Source organism: Aquarana catesbeiana, linkage group LG03, assembly GCF_042186555.1.
Source record: "Aquarana catesbeiana isolate 2022-GZ linkage group LG03, ASM4218655v1, whole genome shotgun sequence".
NCBI classification, from domain to species: domain Eukaryota; kingdom Metazoa; phylum Chordata; class Amphibia; order Anura; family Ranidae; genus Aquarana; species Aquarana catesbeiana.
This window is the reverse complement of record NC_133326.1, coordinates 620,450,075-620,470,348: the sequence shown is the minus strand read 5'-3', so window position 1 is coordinate 620,470,348 and position 20,274 is coordinate 620,450,075. Positions and strand designations below refer to the sequence as shown.

General features: G+C 36.7%; 2 protein-coding genes across 2 annotated transcripts; both read left to right on the top strand.

Moving 5' to 3' along the window:
• Positions 1-5,799: 5,799 nt before the first annotated feature.
• Positions 5,800-8,063, top strand: LOC141134682 (nodal homolog 2-A-like). The gene is made up of 3 exons (XM_073624126.1): positions 5,800-6,085; positions 6,611-7,332; positions 7,911-8,063. The coding sequence occupies exons 1-3, from the start codon at positions 5,800-5,802 to the stop codon at positions 8,061-8,063; spliced, it is 1,161 nt and encodes a 386-aa protein (XP_073480227.1).
• A 5,849-nt stretch (positions 8,064-13,912) lies between these two features.
• LOC141134681 (nodal homolog 2-A-like) lies at positions 13,913-16,175 on the top strand. The gene is made up of 3 exons (XM_073624124.1): positions 13,913-14,198; positions 14,723-15,444; positions 16,023-16,175. The coding sequence occupies exons 1-3, from the start codon at positions 13,913-13,915 to the stop codon at positions 16,173-16,175; spliced, it is 1,161 nt and encodes a 386-aa protein (XP_073480225.1).
• The last annotated feature ends 4,099 nt before the right edge of the window (positions 16,176-20,274 follow it).

Below are 20,274 nucleotides of genomic sequence, written 5' to 3'. Positions count from 1 at the left end.
TGACTTTAAAGGAATAATGGCACTTTGCAGTGTCTGGTGAAAGGCCTGCTGAACTCTCTGCTTTAAGTTAAAAAGAGTTCAAAAGCTAAAAACTGGAGCCAGAGGAAGAAAAGAAACTTCCATTGCTGGCCTACATTATTGCCATGAACTGGAGATAAAACCTGGTTTATAAAGGGCAAATACTTTTTTTAAATATTTATATTTTTTTATTGCCTAAAATGTATTTTGTAGTTTACAGTGCAGTCATTGTATGATTATTATCCATTAAAATATAATGAATAAAATACATCTGTTTCATTTTCTTTATTGTTTGATAGCACTAATTGAACAATGGGAATATGGAGCTGAAGCTTTCCAGTAGAGCCCCTAAAATGTTTTAGATAAGACTTGTGCAGAAAATGGTGGATTTTGACTTTAATACACAGACTTAAGTAGTCCTTGTATACAACTTAATGAAGTGCAGGCAAAAAAACATTTAGAATTAAACAAATATTTTAAATGCTTTGTTGCAGTGTTTTCTATTTCCAATGTTTTTTTGATTTGCATTGTTCTTGAACTTGCTGGAATGGCCTAGATCTTTTGGAGGAGAGAAAAGGGCTTTGAATCTGTATTGTACAAGCTTTACATTCAAAAGATTAGATGCTGTATGATGCAACTGAATTAGAAAATAATATTGCTAAATTGCTAATTAGAGCTATGTAGTGCATACATATGCAAGATAAAACATGAATAATATTGATAGTAAGAATTAATTATAAAGAGCTTCAAGTATTGAATTGGATAGCCTTAGTATAATATATATATTCATCATTTTGGACAGGGGTCAGCAACCTTTTTCCACTTAAGGGCCGGCATTCAATGTATGTGAATGCGTGGATGGTGGAGGGCCACATTCACCTGCTAATAAATGAAGATAATAATAATCCTAACATAGTAATAATACCAGTACAGGTTTACCTCACTTTAAGGTGCTTCACTAATAAAAAGCCAGTTGACTCTGAGGGATCATGTGGCTGGGGATTCAGATTTTACTGCCCCCACCCCCATATTGGTACCCAAGGGTGGCTGACACCAGCCCTGCCAGTCAGCATGGTCTGGAGATGGGGTTCCTGTCCCTAGGGAAAATGGGGTTCCTGCCCTTAGGGGAGATGGGGTCCCCATTACTAGAGGAGATAGGTCCCCGTCCCCAGGGGTGATGGGGTCCTGTCCCCAAGTGAGAAGGGGTCCCTGTCCCCAGGGGTGATGGAGTCCCTGTCCCCAAGTGAGAGGGGTCCCTTTCCCCAGGGGAAAAGGGGTCCCTGTCTCCAGGGGAGATGGGGTCCCTGTCCCTAGGGAAATGGGGTCCCCAGGGGGAGGGGTTCTCTGTTACTAGGGGAGATGGGGGCCCCATTACCAGGGTAATGGGGTCACATCCCCAGGAGAGAAGGGGTCCCTGTCCCCAGGGGAGAAGGGGACCCTGTCCCCAAGTGAGAGGAGTCCCTGTCCACAGGGTAGAAGGAGTTCCTGTCCCCAGGTGAGAAGGGGCCCCTGTCCCCAGGGGAGAAGATGTCCCTGTCCCCAGGGGTGATGGTGTCCCTGTCTCCTGCCCCCACTGTAGTGTCCTCTTACCCCCTGAACCCAACCCCACCCCACCCCACCCCATCCCCATACAAAAACACACTGTGTAGGTAGAACTCTCCTACCTTACACACATGTGCAGCAGAGCAGAGCTCGGCATCACAGGTCTGGATTAGTGTGGGAACTGCTGAAGTTAACTTTTTACATTAACAGGCTAGTGATTGGTTGCTACGATCGCCTGGAAACCAATCACCTGCTGTTTAACGAAAAAAGGTAACTCCAGCGGTTCCTGCCCCATCCAGCCCTGTGATACCAGCCACTCGCTGCTGTCCAATGAAGAGGACAGTGGCAAAAATCTCCGTGGCCTGGGTGCCAGTGAATTACTCATGGCCCTGACGGGCTGGACATTAAATGGTGGTGGGCCGGGTGCGGCCCGTGGGTTGCTGACCCCTGCTTTAGGAGATACTTGGAAAGAAAAGTATTGTGCTTTGCCTAAAGTGCAGTGGTATTCATAGATTAAGTTTGATTTGTTAAAATGAGAATGTATGTTTTTATAATAACATGGGTTTGTCATTTTCTAGCTCACATACTTTTAAAGAAAATATTTAATATAAACTGGTGTTAACGTTACCTAATATCTGTAATTCCTCAACATTATTGTTATTATACAGTATATAAATAGCACCAACAGTTCACGCAGCGATTTACAAAATAAGGACAGACAGTACATATACAATTTAAAGCGGACATTCAGTAATTTTTTCAACTTTCCATGTATTAAATCTTCTGCCCTTGTTGTTTTAATGTTGGATAGTAAAAAAAAGATTCTGCCAGTAAAATCCTTATACAGCCCACTTCCTGTTTCTTGTCTGGTAAAAAGCCTAGGCTTATGACATCATGAACAGCTCTCTCTCTAACTCTCGTGAGAGTTTGCCAGGAAGGGAGGGGGGATGAGTCATAGGAGGGCTAATGAGAGCTGTAGAGCTGGAGGTGTGCCTCTGTGTGTCTGTGTAAATCCAGGAAGTTAACAGGCAGCAGCTTTAGCTGCCCACAGTTAAAATGGTTGCAGCCAGACTCGGTGGAGGGAGATTTCTGCAGCATATTTGGCAAGTACAGAATCACAGTATATATGAAATAATATGCAAAGTGGTTGGAGGGAAGCTTCAGAATGGCAAAGATGTTTGTATTACAAATTATGTGAGCAGAGTGCAGTTCCTCTTGTATACAGAAGGAATCAGAGGGCCCTGAATAACAGAAGAAGTGCAAATTGTATTATTGACACTGGTAATATTTGATATTGGGATCATTAATATGAAAGGTGGGAGGTGTGAAGACTTGGATCCAGCAATAGGAAAAAAATAGGAGAACCCTTTAAACCTTTAAGATGGAACATGACATGTGAAAGTAAATGGCTATGGTGTTCATTGCAATAGGTCATAATCTTTTGGTATTTTCATATGTCCTAGACAGTTTTTTTTAAATTGTACATGCCATTGACAGATTTGGTATGAGGGGCATTACTCTTGTCTAGCTCCTACAGTTACATTTTACATAATACAAAATCAATAAAAAGTCAGGCAGAGTGGGAGCCCTTCATAAGGCCCACAGGAACTATGCATACCCGGGGACTTAACACAGAGATCTCACCAAAAGAGTTCCTGAAAGATCTAAGAAACTGTTAGATGGTTTAACACTTCAGCATCTTCCAAAAACCAAACGATCAATGAGGCCACCCTGTAATGTTGTAAGATAAATTTTTATTATTTAAAGTTAGTTTAGGTTGTACTACAAGGATACATTGGGCTTGATTTACCAAAGGCAAATAGGCTGTTCACTTTGCAAGGCAAGTGCACTGTGCAAATGAGTTTTCCCCAGAGCCTAATGATTAAATGTTTTTCATACAAGTTACTGTGATGCACGCCAACTGATAGGTTGGAATAGCCATTTTACAGATATTTGTAGGAACAGCTGTAAAAGAAATCAACATGATGTAAATAAAGTTATCAATTTAATGTTTGATGTGTTTCCATGCATGATTTGTAATCATATATGTACATGGGAGCAGCATTATTTGCTCATGGCATACGAAGACTCTGTTTCCTGCTTTGCAGTGCTACACTATGGTTGTGCTTTACTGCTCCTTCTCACAATGGATGTCTATGAGTCAGCTGACTGACTAAAGATAATTTGTTTTGTTGATAGCCTTTCTAAATATCTATTGAGCAGTTATGCTGAGTGACTGAAACAGCTAATTTTGACGTAATAATAAAATATAGCAAACATCTAAAAATGTAAAAGTCACTCCAAATTTTAATTTGTAAAAGTCACTCCAAATGTTAAAGTGAACAAAGTTAACACAAAATATGTCCTCACTGAAAGTACTGTATACTTTCACTTTAACCCTGAAGTTTCACTGTTGGGTAGATTAGTTCTTTAATGTCAAACAAATATGTCCTTTAATCTAACCATAAAAGAAAATGAACATACTGATTTCATTTCATGTGTACTATGTGTTAAAGTAAAGTGTTAAATGTTGATGTTTTGACATAATTGATTGTTGTGCATGCAATGACTGTCTACAACAACAGCAGATCAAAGCAACATTCAAAGATTAAGTATCTGCTATATCTATATGTAGGTTTGCCATAATTATTTATAACATTAAATGTATAATCGTAAAAGTATACATAGTTTATAAAATGAATGATTACACTTTAAATGTCTTTTAAACACTTTTTATATTGATAGAAACTGTTGAATCAAATTCCATATTATAAAACAATTTTAGAATTGCATACATTTATATATATATTATTTTGCAATGTTATATAAAGCCCTATAATATTCCATAAAGCAGGTTTGCCAAAAGTATCAAACTAATATGTCAAATGATAAAGTAATTATATGGGTCATGTATTGATGCTTTGCATATACATAGGCTTTTCATATTGCATACTAGTCTACAAATAAACTATTAGAGCTAATAAATAGTTCATTGTAATTATTTATGATGTCTCAAATGGTTATTCTTCTTTACAAATTGAGTCTATATGATAGTATACTGGTTATTCTAACCATATGTGAATAATTTCTATCACTGAAATTGTTATTAAGTTAATCATTAGAATTTGTGGCAGGGGATTTTTTTGTACCCTGCTATTTCAATTCATAAAGAAAATGTGGATTTTCATGATATTTAATTGCAGTTTAATATTTGTAGATCATGCAAAAAAAAAAAACATATACAGTATAGTTTATAGTTTAAATAGTTTATAGTTAAAATCTCAAAATGCTATCATGTGGTCAATTAGGAGAGCACATGTCAGTCAATACAAGCCAAATGATAAATTGGCAATATGTTTCAAACATCGAGTTGTTTATGGTATATGATAAATAAGTGATTATTGTTAGTATTGTATGTACTGTATATATAAAAAAAACAAACATATAAATTAAAATAGAATAAGAAAATTCTTAGTAAACATTACCTGGTAGCATTAGGTCCCCAATTATATACTTATAATCAATAGCCATTATTTATTATTATATCTGAATGTAAAAAAAAATATTTAAATGTGATATATGGGTAGTATGCTTTAAATAACCTAACATACTTCAGGATACTATGCTTAAAAGCAATGTCTTACATACTCAAAATTAAAATGCTACCAAACATACACTTGTCCCCGTCACTTAAAGAAAACAGAATATAATATAGTATAATACAATATAATACTTTTCTTCTGTTACTCAAAACAAATAATAATATACAATAATTACAATCCATTACAATAATTTGCTGTTATTTCTATAATTGGAATTATATTGTTCACTAAAGGCAAAAATATTTCAGAAATATATTTTGTGTAAATGTAAACGTGTATAAATATATTACTGACAAAGTTTCAGTTTCTACATTAAAATAATATAATAGTTTCTGTTCACTTGATACTGTCAAAAGATTTTCATACCTCATTTAAATAATGCATATTTAGCTCATAGGATTTTGAGCATGTGTTACTAACATGAAAGGATGACTTTATACCTGACAGTTACCTTGATAGTCTTTGATGTTGAGGTCAATGACATCAAAGGTCACAGGTGTGAACATGGGACCTATTCATCCAACCATATAAAAAAAATGAAGGAATCATAAGGACTTCACTTCAGGCTTGCAGATCTTCTGATGAACATCTCCTAAACATTACAAGTCAAGAGAGGGTACAGGAAATCTGAGAAGAAATGACCTGGATGAATGTCATTCTCTACCTCACAACCATCTCCATGGTCCAGGGATTGCCAGCCTTTATGCAAGAAAACCAAAAAAGAATTCCTCTTCAACAATCTAACCATGGATTAAGAACTTCAAGCAGTCTTGATGGACAGGCATACTCTCCAAATAAGAAGTACTCACCATTTATGATGCAGCTCTATCAGAGCCTCATTATGGGGAATGACACAGGTCTGTCCAGCCTGGAGCATTCCATCCTTCAAGATTCAGATACTGTCCTAAGACTTACTGCCAAAGGTAAATACGGAACTCTATATTTTCCCATATAACAATGTAACATGCTGCTTTATTTATTACCTAAATGTAATGATAATTTTATTATTGATGGGCTAGATTATCTTCCACAGAGAAGGGCAAGAACACTTTTTGTGTCAGGCATTTTAATTAAGGGCAATTTATTTCTTATAGCTGATTCTCTAACAGTGATAAAACTAACTTAAAAGTATGTGCTTTTGTAGTTTTAGTCTTCCCTTTAACACTCCTGACATGCCTCATATATGACAGATTTGCCTTAGCAGTTTCACATACATCGCCTACTGCCTAAAGATTTATTTTAAATAGTAAACATCATTTTAAAGAATATTGCTTTATATAACAATATTTTTTTTTTATATATGTATTATTTATTTATTTAATACTATTTATTTATTTATATATTTATTAATATATTTTAACCATAGATTCATATATTGTAAAAACGAAGTATGTCTTTTTATAATTAGATTGATTTTTATGTCATGTTTTTTGTTCTTTCTTCCCCAGGATGCACCAAGATGGACAATCATCGATCACTCTACTTTGACATGTCCTCTCTCTCAAGCAGTAATGAGATTCAATTGGCAGAGTTTAGGATTCAACTTTCTCCTACAGAGAAAACACAAGATATGATACTGCATATTTACCACAGCGAACAAGGTTCCAAGAGATTGCTTCTGCAGTCTTTTCACATTGATTCCTCTGTAACAATGGGTGACTCCTGGAAAGTGTTTACCCTCACTAAAATTTTGAATGCTTATCTCAACCTTCGTCAAACTTCATATTATGATGATATCATGGGGGGTGGAACCTCATCTCAGAAGGATCATGAGAACGGTTGCACAGACATATCTACTGACAGAGTTTTATTGATAGTGTTCACAAAGGACAACCCTTCTGCTAAAGTCAATGGATATCCCAACCTCATCCAAACAGTGGAGTCTTCTAAATATGTGATGTCACCAGAAGTCAAAAGTGAACAAGGTATCAAAAGGCACAGGAAGAACAGAAATACAAAAGACAGCATCATAATGAACCACTTTCCATCCAGAACCGTGGAGGATGGAAAACCCTTGTGTCAAAGGGTTGATATGATGGTGGACTTTGAGAAGTTCGGGTGGGGAAATCTGATTATCCACCCGAAGAATTTCAATGCCTACAGATGTGAAGGAGCCTGCCCCATTCCCCTAAGTGAGCCCTTCAAACCAACCAACCATGCTTACATTATGGTAAGTGTCATTTTTTTTTACTGATAATTGTCTTTGCCTTTTTCAAGTATTCTTTAATATTTGGTGCTATTCAGTATTTCGTAATAATGGGTGCCATTAGACAGACAGCATTGGAGGAATATTACATATTGCATGTAACTTTTATTATGGGTTTATAGGTCTTTATGGATCCTTAGAGGAGTGTCAACTAGCCTGACTCCTTAGGGCAGGCATGTCAAACTCAAAAATGTGGAGTCCAAATCTGGATAAACTCTATAAAGGGCAGCATTTTATGGAATTTCTCTTACAGTTATGTTTAGGCATCAGCATGGCAATTAAAAAGCCTTGTTTTTTTAATGTAATTCACCTTACAGTAAACCAATGCTATGTTCAATTGTAATCCTCATATTGGCTGAGGGCCATAAGAAAGATGTAGATGAGATGCATGAAGCCCAACCAGTTTGACATGTCTAATTTGGAGGAATGTTAGATGTATCAATTGTATATTGCTGTGCTAAATATGTGGATTGTTTGATGTGTGCATCATCATTTTCTGGTAGATTTGTAAACTAACAAATATCTATTTTTTTGTTTTACAGAGTTTGCTGAAGCTATTCAATTCAGATAAAGTTGAATGTGCCTCCTGTGCCCCAGTGAAAATGAGACCTTTGTCTATGCTGATGAATGACAATGGAGATGTGGTAATGAAACACCACGAAGATATGATTGTAGAAGAATGTGGATGTCATTGAGGAACTGCTAAAACATATGTCACAAGTATTGAAAAGATGCAAAGTAAGCAGTGACTTTAAAGGAATAATGGCACTTTGCAGTGTCTGGTGAAAGGCCTGCTGAACTCTCTGCTTTAAGTTAAAAAGAGTTCAAAAGCTAAAAACTGGAGCCAGAGGAAGAAAAGAAACTTCCATTGCTGGCCTACATTATTGCAATGAACTGCAGATACAACCTGGTTTATAAAGGGCAAATACTTTTTTTAAATATTTATATTTTTTTATTGCCTAAAATGTATTTTGTAGTTTACAGTGCAGTCATTGTATGATTATTATCCATTAAAATATAATGAATAAAATACATCTGTTTCATTTTCTTTATTGTTTGATAGCACTAATTGAACAATGGGAATATGGAGCTGGAGCTTTCCAGTAGAGCCCCTAAAATGTTTTAGATAAGACTTGTGCAGAAAATGGTGGATTTTGACTTTAATACACAGACTTAAGTAGTCCTTGTATACAACTTAATGAAGTGCAGGCAAAAAAACATTTAGAATTAAACAAATATTTTAAATGCTTCGTTGCAGTGTTTTCTATTTCCAATGTTTTTTTGATTTGCATTGTTCTTGAACTTGCTGGAATGGCCTAGATCTTTTGGAGGAGAGAAAAGGGCTTTGAATCTGTATTGTACAAGCTTTACATTCAAAAGATTAGATGCTGTATGATGCAACTGAATTAGAAAATAATATTGCTAAATTGCTGAAGTTAATCTTAGAGCTATGTAGTGCATACATATGCAAGATAAAACATGAATAATATTGATAGTAAGAATTAATTATAAAGAGCTTCAAGTATTGAATTGGATAGCCTTAGTATAATATATATATTCATCAATTTGGACAGGGGTCAGCAACCTTTTTCCACTTAAGGGCCGGCATTCAATGTATGTGAATGCGTGGATGGTGGAGGGCCACATTCACCTGCTAATAAATGAAGATAATAATAATCCTAACATAGTAATAATACCAGTACAGGTTTACCTCACTTTAAGGTGCTTCACTAATAAAAAGCCAGTTGACTCTGAGGGATCATGTGGCTGGGGATTCAGATTTTACTGCCCCCTCCCCCATCCTGGTACCCAAGGGTGGCTGACACCAGCCCTGCCAGTCAGCATGGTCTGGAGATGGGGTTCCTGTCCCTAGGGAAAATGGGGTTCCTGCCCTTAGGGGAGATGGGGTCCCCATTACTAGAGGAGATAGGTCCCCGTCCCCAGGGGTGATGGGGTCCTGTCCCCAAGTGAGAAGGGGTCCCTGTCCCCAGGGGTGATGGAGTCCCTGTCCCCAAGTGAGAGGGGTCCCTTTCCCCAGGGGAAAAGGGGTCCCTGTCTCCAGGGGAGATGGGGTCCCTGTCCCTAGGGAAATGGGGTCCCCAGGGGGAGGGGTTCTCTGTTACTAGGGGAGATGGGGGCCCCATTACCAGGGTAATGGGGTCACATCCCCAGGAGAGAAGGGGTCCCTGTCCCCAGGGGAGAAGGGGACCCTGTCCCCAAGTGAGAGGAGTCCCTGTCCACAGGGTAGAAGGAGTTCCTGTCCCCAGGTGAGAAGGGGCCCCTGTCCCCAGGGGAGAAGATGTCCCTGTCCCCAGGGGTGATGGTGTCCCTGTCTCCTGCCCCCACTGTAGTGTCCTCTTACCCCCTGCACCCAACCCCACCCCACCCCCATACAAAAACACACTGTGTAGGTAGAACTCTCCTACCTTACACACATGTGCAGCAGAGCAGAGATCGGCATCACAGGTCTGGATTAGTGTGGGAACTGCTGAAGTTAACTTTTTACATTAACAGGCTAGTGATTGGTTGCTACGATCGCCTGGAAACCAATCACCTGCTGTTTAACGAAAAAAGTTAACTCCAGCGGTTCCTGCCCCATCCAGCCCTGTGATACCAGCCACTCGCTGCTGTCCAATGAAGAGGACAGTGGCAAAAATCTCCGTGGCCTGGGTGCCAGTGAATTACTCATGGCCCTGACAGGCTGGACATTAAATGGTGGTGGGCCGGGTGCGGCCCGTGGGTTGCTGACCCCTGCTTTAGGAGATACTTGGAAAAAAAAGTATTGTGCTTTGCCTAAAGTGCAGTGGTATTCATAGATTAAGTTTGATTTGTTAAAATGAGAATGTATGTTTTTATAATAACATGGGTTTGTCATTTTCTAGCTCACATACTTTTAAAGAAAATATTTAATATAAACTGGTGTTAACGTTACCTAATATCTGTAATTCCTCAACATTATTGTTATTATACAGTATATAAATAGCACCAACAGTTCACGCAGCGATTTACAAAATAAGGACAGACAGTATATATACAATTTAAAGCGGACATTCAGTAATTTTGTCAACTTTCCATGTATTAAATCTTCTGCCCTTGTTGTTTTAATGTTGGATAGTAAAAAAAAGATTCTGCCAGTAAAATCCTTATACAGCCCACTTCATGTTTCTTGTCTGGTAAAAAGCCTAGGCTTATGACATCATGAACAGCTCTCTCTCTCTAACTCTCGTGAGAGTTTGCCAGGAAGGGAGGGGGGATGAGTCATAGGAGGGCTAATGAGAGCTGTAGAGCTGGAGGTGTGCCTCTGTGTGTCTATGTAAATCCAGGAAGTTAACAGGCAGCAGCTTTAGCTGCCCACAGTTAAAATGGTTGCAGCCAGACTCGGTGGAGGGAGATTTCTGCAGCATATTTGGCAAGTACAGAATCACAGTATATATGAAATAATATGCAAAGTGGTTGGAGGGAAGCTTCAGAATGGCAAAGATGTTTGTATTACAAATTATGTGAGCAGAGTGCAGTTCCTCTTGTATACAGAAGGAATCAGAGGGCCCTGAATAACAGAAGAAGTGCAAATTGTATTATTGACACTGGTAATATTTGATATTGGGATCATTAATATGAAAGGTGGGAGGTGTGAAGACTTGGATCCAGCAATAGGAAAAAAATAGGAGAACCCTTTAAACCTTTAAGATGGAACATGACATGTGAAAGTAATTGGCTATGGTGTTCATTGCAATAGGTCATAATCTTTTGGTATTTTCATATGTCCTAGACAGTTTTTTTTAAATTGTACATGCCATTGACAGATTTGGTATGAGGGGCATTACTCTTGTCTAGCTCCTACAGTTACATTTCACATAATACAAAATCAATAAAAAGTCAGGCAGAGTGGGAGCCCTTCATAAGGCCCACAGGAACTATGCATACCCGGGGACTTAACACAGAGATCTCACCAAAAGAGTTCCTGAAAGATCTAAGAAACTGTTAGATGGTTTAACACTTCAGCATCTTCCAAAAACCAAACGATCAATGAGGCCACCCTGTAATGTTGTAAGATAAATTTTTATTATTTAAAGTTAGTTTAGGTTGTACTACAAGGATACATTGGGCTTGATTTACCAAAGGCAAATAGGCTGTTCACTTTGCAAGGCAAGTGCACTGTGCAAATGAGCTTTCCCCAGAGCCTAATGATTAAATGTTTTTCATACAAGTTACTGTGATGCACGCCAACTGATAGGTTGGAATAGCCATTTTACAGATATTTGTAGGAACAGCTGTAAAAGAAATCAACATGATGTAAATAAAGTTATCAATTTAATGTTTGATGTGTTTCCATGCATGATTTGTAATCATATATGTACATGGGAGCAGCATTATTTGCTCATGGCATACGAAGACTCTGTTTCCTGCTTTGCAGTGCTACACTATGGTTGTGCTTTACTGCTCCTTCTCACAATGGATGTCTATGAGTCAGCTGACTGACTAAAGATAATTTGTTTTGTTGATAGCCTTTCTAAATATCTATTGAGCAGTTATGCTGAGTGACTGAAACAGCTAATTTTGACGTAATAATAAAATATAGCAAACATCTAAAAATGTAAAAGTCACTCCAAATTTTAATTTGTAAAAGTCACTCCAAATTTTAAAGTGAACAAAGTTAACACAAAATATGTCCTCACTGAAAGTACTGTATACTTTCACTTTAACCCTGAAGTTTCACTGTTGGGTAGATTAGTTCTTTAATGTCAAACAAATATGTCCTTTAATCTAACCATAAAAGAAAATGAACATACTGATTTCATTTCATGTGTACTATGTGTTAAAGTAAAGTGTTAAATGTTGATGTTTTGACATAATTGATTGTTGTGCATGCAATGACTGTCTACAACAACAGCAGATCAAAGCAACATTCAAAGATTAAGTATCTGCTATATCTATATGTAGGTTTGCCTTAATTATTTATAACATTAAATGTATAATCGTAAAAGTATACATAGTTTATAAAATGAATGATTACACTTTAAATGTCTTTTAAACACTTTTTATATTGATAGAAACTGTTGAATCAAATTCCATATTATAAAACAATTTTAGAATTGCATACATTTATATATATATTATTTTGCAATGTTATATAAAGCCCTATAATATTCCATAAAGCAGGTTTGCCAAAAGTATCAAACTAATATGTCAAATGATAAAGTAATTATATGGGTCATGTATTGATGCTTTGCATATACATAGGCTTTTCATATTGCATACTAGTCTACAAATAAACTATTAGAGCTAATAAATAGTTCATTGTAATTATTTATGATGTCTCAAATGGTTATTCTTCTTTACAAATTGAGTCTATATGATAGTATACTGGTTATTCTAACCATATGTGAATAATTTCTATCACTGAAATTGTTATTAAGTTAATCATTAGAATTTGTGGCAGGGGATTTTTTTGTACCCTGCTATTTCAATTCATAAAGAAAATGTGGATTTTCATGATATTTAATTGCAGTTTAATATTTGTAGATCATGCAAAAAAAAAAAAACATATACAGTATAGTTTATAGTTTAAATAGTTTATAGTTAAAATCTCAAAATGCTATCATGTGGTCAATTAGGAGAGCACATGTCAGTCAATATAAGCCAAATGATAAATTGGCAATATGTTTCAAACATCGAGTTGTTTATGGTATATGATAAATAAGTGATTATTGTTAGTATTGTATGTACTGTATATATCAAAAAACAAACATATAAATTAAAATAGAATAAGAAAATTCTTAGTAAACATTACCTGGTAGCATTAGGTCCCCAATTATATACTTATAATCAATAGCCATTATTTATTATTATATCTGAATGTAAAAAAAATATTTAAATGTGATATATGGGTAGTATGCTTTAAATAACCTAACATACTTCAGGATACTATGCTTAAAAGCAATGTCTTACATACTCAAAATTAAAATGCTACCAAACATACACTTGTCCCCGTCACTTAAAGAAAACAGAATATAATATAGTATAATACAATATAATACTTTTCTTCTGTTACTCAAAACAAAAAATAATATACAATAATTACAATCCATTACAATAATTTGCTGTTATTTCTATAATTGGAATTATATTGTTCACTAAAGGCAAAAATATTTCAGAAATATATTTTGTGTAAATGTAAACGTGTATAAATATATTACTGACAAAGTTTCAGTTTCTACATTAAAATAATATAATAGTTTCTGTTCACTTGATACTGTCAAAAGATTTTCATACCTCATTTAAATAATGCATATTTAGCTCATAGGATTTTGAGCATGTGTTACTAACATGAAAGGATGACTTTATAACTGACAGTTACCTTGATAGTCTTTGATGTTGAGGTCAATGACATCAAAGGTCACAGGTGTGAACATGGGACCTATTCATCCAACCATATAAAAAAAATGAAGGAATCATAAGGACTTCACTTCAGGCTTGCAGATCTTCTGATGAACATCTCCTAAACATTACAAGTCAAGAGAGGGTACAGGAAATCTGAGAAGAAATGACCTGGATGAATGTCATTCTCTACCTCACAACCATCTCCATGGTCCAGGGATTGCCAGCCTTTATGCAAGAAAACCAAAAAAGAATTCCTCTTCAACAATCTAACCATGGATTAAGAACTTCAAGCAGTCTTGATGGACAGGCATACTCTCCAAATAAGAAGTACTCACCATTTATGATGCAGCTCTATCAGAGCCTCATTATGGGGAATGACACAGGTCTGTCCAGCCTGGAGCATTCCATCCTTCAAGATTCAGATACTGTCCTAAGACTTACTGCCAAAGGTAAATACGGAACTCTATATTTTCCCATATAACAATGTAACATGCTGCTTTATTTATTACCTAAATGTAATGATAATTTTATTATTGATGGGCTAGATTATCTTCCACAGAGAAGGGCAAGAACACTTTTTGTGTCAGGCATTTTAATTAAGGGCAATTTATTTCTTATAGCTGATTCTCTAACAGTGATAAAACTAACTTAAAAGTATGTGCTTTTGTAGTTTTAGTCTTCCCTTTAACACTCCTGACATGCCTCATATATGACAGATTTGCCTTAGCAGTTTCACATACATCGCCTACTGCCTAAAGATTTATTTTAAATAGTAAACATCATTTTAAAGAATATTGCTTTATATAACAATATTTTTTTTTATATATGTATTATTTATTTATTTAATACTATTTATTTATTTATATATTTATTAATATATTTTAACCATAGATTCATATATTGTAAAAACGAAGTATGTCTTTTTATAATTAGATTGATTTTTATGTCATGTTTTTTGTTCTTTCTTCCCCAGGATGCACCAAGATGGACAATCATCGATCACTCTACTTTGACATGTCCTCTCTCTCAAGCAGTAATGAGATTCAATTGGCAGAGTTTAGGATTCAACTTTCTCCTACAGAGAAAACACAAGATATGATACTGCATATTTACCACAGCGAACAAGGTTCCAAGAGATTGCTTCTGCAGTCTTTTCACATTGATTCCTCTGTAACAATGGGTGACTCCTGGAAAGTGTTTACCCTCACTAAAATTTTGAATGCTTATCTCAACCTTCGTCAAACTTCATATTATGATGATATCATGGGGGGTGGAACCTCATCTCAGAAGGATCATGAGAACGGTTGCACAGACATATCTACTGACAGAGTTTTATTGATAGTGTTCACAAAGGACAACCCTTCTGCTAAAGTCAATGGATATCCCAACCTCATCCAAACAGTGGAGTCTTCTAAATATGTGATGTCACCAGAAGTCAAAAGTGAACAAGGTATCAAAAGGCACAGGAAGAACAGAAATACAAAAGACAGCATCATAATGAACCACTTTCCATCCAGAACCGTGGAGGATGGAAAACCCTTGTGTCAAAGGGTTGATATGATGGTGGACTTTGAGAAGTTCGGGTGGGGAAATCTGATTATCCACCCGAAGAATTTCAATGCCTACAGATGTGAAGGAGCCTGCCCCATTCCCCTAAGTGAGCCCTTCAAACCAACCAACCATGCTTACATTATGGTAAGTGTCATTTTTTTTTACTGATAATTGTCTTTGCCTTTTTCAAGTATTCTTTAATATTTGGTGCTATTCAGTATTTCGTAATAATGGGTGCCATTAGACAGACAGCATTGGAGGAATATTACATATTGCATGTAACTTTTATTATGGGTTTATAGGTCTTTATGGATCCTTAGAGGAGTGTCAACTAGCCTGACTCCTTAGGGCAGGCATGTCAAACTCAAAAATGTGGAGTCCAAATCTGGATAAACTCTATAAAGGGCAGCATTTTATGGAATTTCTCTTACAGTTATGTTTAGGCATCAGCATGGCAATTAAAAAGCCTTGTTTTTTTAATATAATTCACCTTACAGTAAACCAATGCTATGTTCAATTGTAATCCTCATATTGGCTGAGGACCATAAGAAAGATGTAGATGAGATGCATGAAGCCCAACCAGTTTGACATGTCTAATTTAGAGGAATGTTAGATGTATCAATTGTATATTGCTGTGCTAAATATGTGGATTGTTTGATGTGTGCATCATCATTTTCTGGTAGATTTGTAAACTAACAAATATCTATTTTTTTGTTTTACAGAGTTTGCTGAAGCTATTCAATTCAGATAAAGTTGAATGTGCCTCCTGTGCCCCAGTGAAAATGAGACCTTTGTCTATGCTGATGAATGACAATGGAGATGTGGTAATGAAACACCACGAAGATATGATTGTAGAAGAATGTGGATGTCATTGAGGAACTGCTAAAACATATGTCACAAGTATTGAAAAGATGCAAAGTAAGCAGTGACTTTAAAGGAATAATGGCACTTTGCAGTGTCTGGTGAAAGGCCTGCTGAACTCTCTGCTTTAAGTTAAAAAGAGTTCAAAAGCTAAAAACTGGAACCAGAGGAAGAAAAGAAACTTCCATTGCTGGCCTACATTATTGCCATGAACTGGAGATAAAACCTGGTTTATAAAGGGCAAATACTTTTTTTAAATATTTATATTTTTTTATTGCCTAAAATGTATTTTGTAGTTTACAGTGCAGTCATTGTATGATTATTATCCATTAAAATATAATGAATAAAATACATCTGTTTCATTTTCTTTATTGTTTGATAGCACTAATTGAACAATGGGAATATGGAGCTGAAGCTTTCCAGTAGAGTCCCTAAAATGTTTTAGATAAGACTTGTGCAGAAAATGGTGGATTTTGACTTTAATACACAGACTTAAGTAGTCCTTGTATACAACTTAATGAAGTGCAGGCAAAAAAACATTTAGAATTAAACAAATATTTTAAATGCTTCGTTGCAGTGTTTTCTATTTCCAATGTTTTTTTGATTTGCATTGTTCTTGAACTTGCTGGAATGGCCTAGATCTTTTGGAGGAGAGAAAAGGGCTTTGAATCTGAATTGTACAAGCTTTACATTCAAAAGATTAGATGCTGTATGATGCAACTGAATTAGAAAATAATATTGCTAAATTGCTGAAGTTAATCTTAGAGCTATGTAGTGCATACATATGCAAGATAAAACATGAATAATATTGATAGTAAGAATTAATTATAAAGAGCTTCAAGTATTGAATTGGATAGCCTTAGTATAATATATATATTCATCATTTTGGACAGGGGTCAGCAACCTTTTTCCACTTAAGGGCCGGCATTCAATGTATGTGAATGCGTGGATGGTGGAGGGCCACATTCACCTGCTAATAAATGAAGATAATAATAATCCTAACATAGTAATAATACCAGTACAGGTTTACCTCACTTTAAGGTGCTTCACTAATAAAAAGCCAGTTGACTCTGAGGGATCATGTGGCTGGGGATTCAGATTTTACTGCCCCCTCCCCCATCCTGGTACCCAAGGGTGGCTGACACCAGCCCTGCCAGTCAGCATGGTCTGGAGATGGGGTTCCTGTCCCTAGGGAAAATGGGGTTCCTGCCCTTAGGGGAGATGGGATCCCCATTACTAGAGGAGATAGGTCCCCGTCCCCAGGGGTGATGGGGTCCTGTCCCCAAGTGAGAAGGGGTCCCTGTCCCCAGGGGTGATGGAGTCCCTGTCCCCAAGTGAGAGGGGTCCCTTTCCCCAGGGGAAAAGGGGTCCCTGTCTCCAGGGGAGATGGGGTCCCTGTCCCTAGGGAAATGGGGTCCCCAGGGGGAGGGGTTCTCTGTTACTAGGGGAGATGGGGGCCCCATTACCAGGGTAATGGGGTCACATCCCCAGGAGAGAAGGGGTCCCACACTGTGTAGGTAGAACTCTCCTACCTTACACACATGTGCAGCAGAGCAGAGCTCGGCATCACAGGTCTGGATTAGTGTGGGAACTGCTGAAGTTAACTTTTTACATTAACAGGCTAGTGATTGGTTGCTACGATCGCCTGGAAACCAATCACCTGCTGTTTAACGAAAAAAGTTAACTCCAGCGGTTCCTGCCCCATCCAGCCCTGTGATACCAGCCACTCGCTGCTGTCCAATGAAGAGGACAGTGGCAAAAATCTCCGTGGCCTGGGTGCCAGTGAATTACTCATGGCCCTGACGGGCTGGACATTAAATGGTGGTGGGCCGGGTGCGGCCCGTGGGTTGCTGACCCCTGCTTTAGGAGATACTTGGAAAGAAAAGTATTGTGCTTTGCCTAAAGTGCAGTGGTATTCATAGATTAAGTTTGATTTGTTAAAATGAGAATGTATGTTTTTATAATAACGTGGGTTTGTCATTTTCTAGCTCACATACTTTTAAAGAAAATATTTAATATAAACTGGTGTTAACGTTACCTAATATCTGTAATTCCTCAACATTATTGTTATTATACAGTATATAAATAGCACCAACAGTTCACGCAGCGATTTACAAAATAAGGACAGACAGTACATATACAATTTAAAGCGGACATTCAGTAATTTTTTCAACTTTCCATGTATTAAATCTTCTGCCCTTGTTGTTTTAATGTTGGATAGTAAAAAAAGATTCTGCCAATAAAATCCTTATACAGCCCACTTTCTGTTTCTTGTCTGGTAAAAAGCCTAGGCTTATGACATCATGAACAGCTCTCTCTCTAACTCTCGTGAGAGTTTGCCAGGAAGGGAGGGGGGATGAGTCATAGGAGGGCTAATGAGAGCTGTAGAGCTGGAGGTGTGCCTCTGTGTGTCTGTGTAAATCCAGGAAGTTAACAGGCAGCAGCTTTAGCTGCCCACAGTTAAAATGGTTGCAGCCAGACTCGGTGGAGGGAGATTTCTGCAGCATATTTGGCAAGTACAGAATCACAGTATATATGAAATAATATGCAAAGTGGTTGGAGGGAAGCTTCAGAATGGCAAAGATGTTTGTATTACAAATTATGTGAGCAGAGTGCAGTTCCTCTTGTATACAGAAGGAATCAGAGGGCCCTGAATAACAGAAGAAGTGCAAATTGTATTATTGACACTGGTAATATTTGATATTGGGATCATTAATATGAAAGGTGGGAGGTGTGAAGACTTGGATCCAGCAATAGGAAAAAAATAGGAGAACCCTTTAAACCTTTAAGATGGAACATGACATGTGAAAGTAATTGGCTATGGTGTTCATTGCAATAGGTCATAATCTTTTGGTATTTTCATATGTCCTAGACAGTTTTTTTTAAATTGTACATGCCATTGACAGATTTGGTATGAGGGGCATTACTCTTGTCTAGCTCCTACAGTTACATTTCACATAATACAAAATCAATAAAAAGTCAGGCAGAGTGGGAGCCCTTCATAAGGCCCACAGGAACTATGCATACCCGGGGACTTAACACAGAGATCTCACCAAAAGAGTTCCTGAAAGATCTAAGAAACTGTTAGATGGTTTAACACTTCAGCATCTTCCAAAAACCAAACGATCAATGAGGCCACCCTGTAATGTTGTAAGATAAATTTTTATTATTTAAAGTTAGTTTAGGTTGTACTACAAGGATACATTGGGCTTGATTTACCAAAGGCAAATAGGCTGTTCACTTTGCAAGGCAAGTGCACTGTGCAAATGAGCTTTCCCCAGAGCCTAATGATTAAATGTTTTTCATACAAGTTACTGTGATGCACGCCAACTGATAGGTTGGAATAGCCATTTTACAGATATTTGTAGGAACAGCTGTAAAAGAAATCAACATGATGTAAATAAAGTTATCAATTTAATGTTTGATGTGTTTCCATGCATGATTTGTAATCATATATGTACATGGGAGCAGCATTATTTGCTCATGGCATACGAAGACTCTGTTTCCTGCTTTGCAGTGCTACACTATGGTTGTGCTTTACTGCTCCTTCTCACAATGGATGTCTATGAGTCAGCTGACTGACTAAAGATAATTTGTTTTGTTGATAGCCTTTCTAAATATCTATTGAGCAGTTATGCTGAGTGACTGAAACAGCTAATTTTGACGTAATAATAAAATATAGCAAACATCTAAAAATGTAAAAGTCACTCCAAATTTTAATTTGTAAAAGTCACTCCAAATTTTAAAGTGAACAAAGTTAACACAAAATATGTCCTCACTGAAAGTACTGTATACTTTCACTTTAACCCTGAAGTTTCACTGTTGGGTAGATTAGTTCTTTAATGTCAAACAAATATGTCCTTTAATCTAACCATAAAAGAAAATGAACATACTGATTTCATTTCATGTGTACTATGTGTTAAAGTAAAGTGTTAAATGTTGATGTTTTGACATAATTGATTGTTGTGCATGCAATGACTGTCTACAACAACAGCAGATCAAAGCAACATTCAAAGATTAAGTATCTGCTATATCTATATGTAGGTTTGCCTTAATTATTTATAACATTAAATGTATAATCGTAAAAGTATACATAGTTTATAAAATGAATGA

Bases quoted from the DNA above. Each gene is read 5' to 3' on its own strand.
- LOC141134682 (XM_073624126.1), top strand. From the start codon at position 5,800: ATGACCTGGATGAATGTCATTCTCTACCTCACAACCATCTCCATGGTC. The intron at 6,086-6,610 runs GTAAATACGGAA...TTTCTTCCCCAG, and splicing joins CCTAAGACTTACTGCCAAAG to GATGCACCAAGATGGACAAT. The intron at 7,333-7,910 runs GTAAGTGTCATT...TTTGTTTTACAG, and splicing joins CCAACCATGCTTACATTATG to AGTTTGCTGAAGCTATTCAA.
- LOC141134681 (XM_073624124.1), top strand. From the start codon at position 13,913: ATGACCTGGATGAATGTCATTCTCTACCTCACAACCATCTCCATGGTC. The intron at 14,199-14,722 runs GTAAATACGGAA...TTTCTTCCCCAG, and splicing joins CCTAAGACTTACTGCCAAAG to GATGCACCAAGATGGACAAT. The intron at 15,445-16,022 runs GTAAGTGTCATT...TTTGTTTTACAG, and splicing joins CCAACCATGCTTACATTATG to AGTTTGCTGAAGCTATTCAA.